General features: G+C 47.8%; 1 protein-coding gene across 3 annotated transcripts in view; it reads right to left on the minus strand.

Annotated features, from left to right (window-relative positions):
• Nucleotides 1–4,107: 4,107 nt before the first annotated feature.
• NDUFV3 (NADH:ubiquinone oxidoreductase subunit V3) overlaps nucleotides 4,108–5,884 on the minus strand; it is a 17,064-nt gene continuing 15,287 nt past the window's right edge. For 2 of the 3 annotated variants that reach the window (XM_017538569.2, XM_037742046.1), the window contains one exon: nucleotides 4,670–4,913. In XM_017538569.2, coding sequence (XP_017394058.1) covers nucleotides 4,756–4,913 — 158 coding nt within the window. In that variant the 3' untranslated portion in view covers nucleotides 4,670–4,755. Of the gene's footprint in view, nucleotides 4,914–5,884 lie in introns of all 3 variants that reach the window. The other variant, XM_017538570.2, reaches the window with a different exon arrangement.

A 5,884-nucleotide genomic window follows, 5' to 3' on the forward strand; every position in this document is an offset into this window, starting at 1 on the left:
AACGAGGTGTGGATTATTCATGCCTCCCCTTTTTAGGCCATACAGGGTAACTTCCTGACGTTGCCATGGCATTCGTTAATGGTGGTGGCACTGGTGGGAGTAGCAGTGTGGATGACCACAGGTCACTCTCGTGGCCATCTTGGTTTTGGAGGGTTTTAGCCGGCTCCTTCACTGCAAACTGTTTTATCAGCAAGGTCTCTCTGACCCGTGTCTTGTGCCGACCTTCTATCTCATCCTGTGACTCCGAATGTCTTAGCCATCTGGGAACACAGCCCAGTAGGTCTCAGCCTCATTTTACCCAGCCTCTATTCAAGATGGAGTTGCTCTGCTTCACTTGCCTCTGACAGGACCACAGGTGTGTGCTACCTTGCTTGCCTATTTTTTGTATTTTTGGGAGAGACAGGACTTTACCATGTTGCCCAGGCTGCTCTCAAACTCCTGGGCTCAGGTGATCCACCCACCTCGACCTCCCAGAGTGTTGGGATTACAGGTGTGAGCCTCCGTGCCTGGACAACAGCTCACATATACTGATTTTTTTTTTTTTTTTTTTTTTTGAGAGGAAGTCTTACTCTGTCACCCAGGCTGGAGTGCAATGACACGATCTCCCCTCACTGCAACCTCTGCCTCCCAGGTTCAAGAGATTCTTCTGCCTCAGCCCCCTGAGTAGCTGGGACTACAGGCATGCACCACCATGCCCGGCTAATTTTTGTATTTTTAGTAGAGACGGGAATAAACCATGTTGCCCAGGCTGGATTCAAACTCCTGACCTCACGTGATCCGCCCGACTCAGCCTCCCAAAGTGCTGTGATTACAGGTGTGAGCCACCGTGTCCAGCCTCACACATATTAATTTATGTCTCATGTCTCCCTAAAATGTATGAAAGCAAGCTGTACCCAACCACATTGGGCAGAAGTCCTCAGGACCTCCTGAGGTTGTCACGGGCACGTCCTTAACCTTGGCAAAGTAAACTTTCCAAATTGGCTGAGAGGTGTCTTGGATGTTCTGGGCTCACACAGTCTGTGTCAGTCACTTGACTAGGCACAGTCATCCCCGGCTCGTCTATGCCCCCAGGTTTGTCCTGCCCACTATATTCCTCAGGAGAAAAGCTAGCCCAGAGTGTTCTGTGCTCTGCAAAGCTTACACAGAGACCTGGACTGCGAACTTGAGTCTCGTCCCGCACTTATGCCCAGTGCAATTGTTTAAAGTCATTTTGACCCTGAATGCCTGCTTCACGCATTAATATCATGTTTCTAAATTTGTGGAATTTGTGATACAAAGAACAAGCTAATCAATTGCTTATGTATTTTAATGTGAATTGTTGGCGAGCAATTTAGCAACTGCCTCTTTTTTCCTTTAAAAAACTCACTTGTGAAGCCCAGTGCGGTGGCTCATGCCTGTAATCCCAGCACTTTGAGAGGCCGAGGTGGGTGGATCACAAGATCAGGAGTTTGAGACCAGCCTGACTGACATGGTGAAACCCTGTCTCTACTAAAAATACAAAAATTACCTGGGCATGGTGGCATGTGCTTGTAATCCCAGCTATTCAGGAGGCTGATGCAGGAGAATCTCTTGGACCCAGGAGGTGAAGGTTGCAGTGAGCTGAGATCGCGCCATTGCACTCCAGCCTGGGTGACAAGAGCGAGACTCTGTCTCAAAAACAAAACCAAGCAAATAAAAAACAAACCCACTTGTGGCCAGGCGCGGTGGCTCATGCCCAGAATCTTAGCACTTTGGGAGGCCAAGGTGGACTGGACCATTAGAGGTCAGGAGTTTGAGACCAGCCCGGCCAACATGGCGAAACCTCATCTCTATCAAAAATAAAAATTAAAAATTACCCAGGTGTGGTGGCATGCACATGTAGTCTCAGCTACTTGGGAGGCTGAGGCAGGAGAATCACTTGAACCCAGGAGACACAGGTTGCACTGAGCCAAGATTACGCCATGCACTCCAGTCTGGGCAATAGAGTGAGACTCTGTCTCAAAATTAAAAACAAAACAAAACCCACTTGAGTCCAGGCATATGGCTCACATCTGTAATCCTAGCACTTTGGGAAGCCAAGGCAGTTGGATTGCTTGAGGCCAGGAGTTTGAGACTATTCTGCGTGCGAACCTGGAAAATCTGAGTCGGGTCTCTGTTAATTTAGAAGGTTTATCTTGCCAAGGTTGGGCACACGCCTGTGACACTGCCTCAGGAAGTCCTGGCGACAGGTGTCCAAGGTGGTCTGGCACAGCTTGGTTTTACACATTTTAGAGAGACATGAGACACGAAGTAATATATGTAAGAAGTCCATGAGTTCATCTGGAAAGGCGGGACATCTTGACGCAAAGGCAGGAAGACTGGAAACGGGTCGGTGAGGTACAAAAGGTTGCATTTTTTGTTTCTGGTTAGCCTCTCCAAAGGAGTCCATCAGACATGCATTATCTCACTGAGCAGAGGGGTGACTTTAAATAGAATGGGAGGCAAGTTTGCCTTAAGCAGTTTCTAGCTTGAGTTTTCCTTAGTGATTTGGGGGTTCAAGATACTTTTCTTTCACGTGGGCAGCATGGGAGGATCACGTAAGCTCAGGAGATGGAGGTTGCTGTGAGCAGAGGTTGCACCACTGCACTCCAGCCTGGGTGATGAGATGCTGGCTCAAAAAAGCAAAACTAAACTAAACCCACTTGTAGGCCTGGAGTAGTGGATCACACCTGTAATTCCAGCATTTTGGAGTCTGAGGCAGGTGGATTGCTTAAGTCCAGGAGTTCGAGACCAGCCTGGGTAACGTGGTCAAACCCCATCTATACAAACAATTTTTTAAAAGCCAGGCATGGTGGTGCATGCCTGAAGTCCTAGCTACTCTGGAGGCTGAAGTGAGAGGATCACCTGAACCCAGGAGGCCGGGGTTGCCGTGAGCTAACATCAAGCCTCTGCACTACAGCCTAGGTGACAGAGTGAGATCCCTTCTCAAGAAAACTACAAAACAACAGAATGCCACCTGTAACTGCAGCTAATCAGAGCAGGGATATTCAGGGCCGGCGCTGCTGGCTTGCAGCCCACGGCTCAGCCCAGATAAACTCTAATGTTCGTTTTGCCCCCGCTTCTTTCTTCGGGTCAACACCTGCTAGGCTTAGGACATTGTGGGCAGGGACAACAGAAGGGACATTTTCAACCTCTTTTGGTAAGAAGAATTGTTTTTTATTTTTGTCCCCTGCTCAGTCTTATTTTTATATTTATTTATTTTTAAATTTTTTTTTGAGACAGGGTTTCGTTCTTGTTGCCCAGGCTGAAGGGTAATGGCATGATCTCAGCTCACTGCAACCTCTGCCTCCTGGGTTCAAGCAATTCTCCTACCTCAGCCTCGCCAGTAGCTGGGATTACAGGCATGCGCCACCACGCCTGGCTAATTTTTTGTATTTTTAGTAGAGATGGGGTTTCTCCATGTTGGTCAGGCTGGTCTCAAACTCCCAACCTCAGGTGATTGGCCTGCCTGGGCCCCCAAAGTGCTGGGATTACAGGTGTGTGCCACTACACCCAGCTTATTTTTATTTATTTTTTAGATGGTGTTTCACTCTTCTCACCCAGGCTAGAGTGCAATGGGGCGATCTCTGGTCACTGCAACCTCCGCCTCCTGGGTTCAAGCGATTCTCCTGCCTCAGCCTCCTAAGTAGCTGAAATTAGTCGCCCACCACCACACCGGCTACTTTTTGTATTTTTAGTAGAGATAGGTTTCACCATGTTGGCCAGGCTGGTCCTGAACTCCTGACCTCAGGTGATCCTCCACCTGCCTCAGCCTCCCAAAGTGCTGGGACTACAGGTGTGAACCACCACACCCGGCCAAAACTCCTGTTTCTAATTATCAAAAACCAGGCCTCTTCCCATGCCGATAGGCTAAAAAGAAGACTGCTAAGTCTTGAGTGCGTTGAGCCCAACTGCAGATCTACGAGAATGCTGGCTGTTAAAAGACGCAAGCATTTTCAACTGGGAGGAGACAAGAGAAAGGGCCACGTGATCCAGTTCTAAGTGTCATCTTTTATTATGAAGACAAAATCTTGAGTTTATGTTTAAAAAAAAAAAAAAACAAAAAAAAAACGAGGCTTGTAGGACTAGAAGTCACTATTACATTATTGATACTCAGCTGATAATCAGTTTAAGGCTAAATTGACTAGGCTTAGCATAGTAGAATCACACTGCTCTAAAGCACTTAAAATTCTCTAATTATATGGATTTGCCCAGTGATCCATAACCTTATAGTTTAAGAAAATTCCTTGCACATAGATATGCCAAAATATATGTTGAATAATCAGGATTAGTGTTGCTCTTTCACCACGTACTGTAAAAAGTGTGAAAGTGGCCGGGCACAGTGGCTCACGCCCGTAATCCCAGCACTCTGGGAGGCCGAGGCGGGTGGATCACCTGAGGTCAGGAGTTGGAGACCGGCCTGGCCAACATGTGAAACCATGTCTCTACTAAAAATATAAACATGAGCTGGGTGTGGTGGCAGGTGCCTGTGGTCCCAGCTCCTCGGGAGGCTGAAGTGAGAGGATCACTTGAAACCAAGAGGCGGAGGTTGCAGGGAGCCGAGATTGCGCCACTGCACTCCGGCCTGGGTGACAGAGTGAGACTCCGTCCGTTTTTGAGACCCTGTCTAGAAGAAAAATAATAGTGTAAAAGTGAGGCCAATGATGCACACTGGGCTTTGTGACTCAAGTGGATTTTATTTTTGCACTGCAGGATGCAGCGAAGACGGAGCAAGGTTCATCTTCACACTGAGGGCCGTCAGTGTCGAGGTGACTCCCGGCCTGAGGAGGGCTGAGGCATCCTGAATTTTGAGAGGTCGAGGTTGAGGTCTAAGAAGGTGTACGTGGTGTAGTCATGATGCTGGAGGTTCTTGTAGGTAGTGTTGTCAAACGGCTCGGTAGGCACTGCGGCCGGGTCTGTGGAGGAAACGTGATACCCGTGAGACCCACACAAGAACAGCTCTTTGTGAATGACTTGGCTCACACAGGCCCTTATCTACCAAGCATTCTTCGTCAGCCCTAACTGTGAGGAACAAACTGTCTAATTAAAAAAGAAAAGCCCATGAAAGTCAGTGTCTTCAAAAGAAAAAGAAATATATTACTTGGAAATTTATTCTAAAACATACTGCAATTTAAGAAATGGAATAGTTATTACATTTTTTTTTTGAGATGGAGTCTTGCTCTGTTACCCAGGCTGGAGGGCAGTGGTGCAATCTCAGCTTACTGCAGCCTCTGCCTCTCAGGTTCAAGTGATTCTCCCACCTCAGCCTCCCAAGTAGCTGGAATTACAGGCGTCTGCCACCAAGTGTGGCTAATTTTTGTATTTTCAGTAGAGACAGGGTTTCACCATGTTGGTCAGGCTGGGCTCGACCTCCTGACCTCAAGTGATCTGCCCACTCGGCCTCCCAAAGTGCTGGGATTACAGGCATGAGCCACAGTGCCTGGCCACACAATGTGTTTTAACGTCTGTTTGTATACTTCTAGGCTATTCTAAAGTTTGAAAATGCCTAGAACAATTGTGGCAGGACTTTTGGGTCACTTAGAGATGCCTGAAAAAATCTACCTCTATTAGAAGTCTGGGTTGGGGATGGTGGCTCACACCCATAATCCCAGCACTTTGGGAGGCCGAGGTGGGAGGATTGCTTGAGCTCAGGAGTTCCAGATCATTCTGGGCAAAATTGCTACTCAGGAGGCTGGGGTGGGAGGATCGCTTGAGACTGGCAGGTGGAGGCTGCAGTGAGCTGAGATAGTATCACTGCACTCCAGCCTAGGGGAGAGAGCAAGACTGTCTCAAAAAAAAATAAATAAATAAAATAAAATAAAAATTGGGAGAGCCACTACTACATGAAGAAGAGTTCCTAACTGCTCTGGACAGTCTACCTTGACTG

Source organism: Cebus imitator, unplaced genomic scaffold, assembly GCF_001604975.1.
Source record: "Cebus imitator isolate Cc_AM_T3 unplaced genomic scaffold, Cebus_imitator-1.0 Scaffold112, whole genome shotgun sequence".
NCBI classification, from domain to species: domain Eukaryota; kingdom Metazoa; phylum Chordata; class Mammalia; order Primates; family Cebidae; genus Cebus; species Cebus imitator.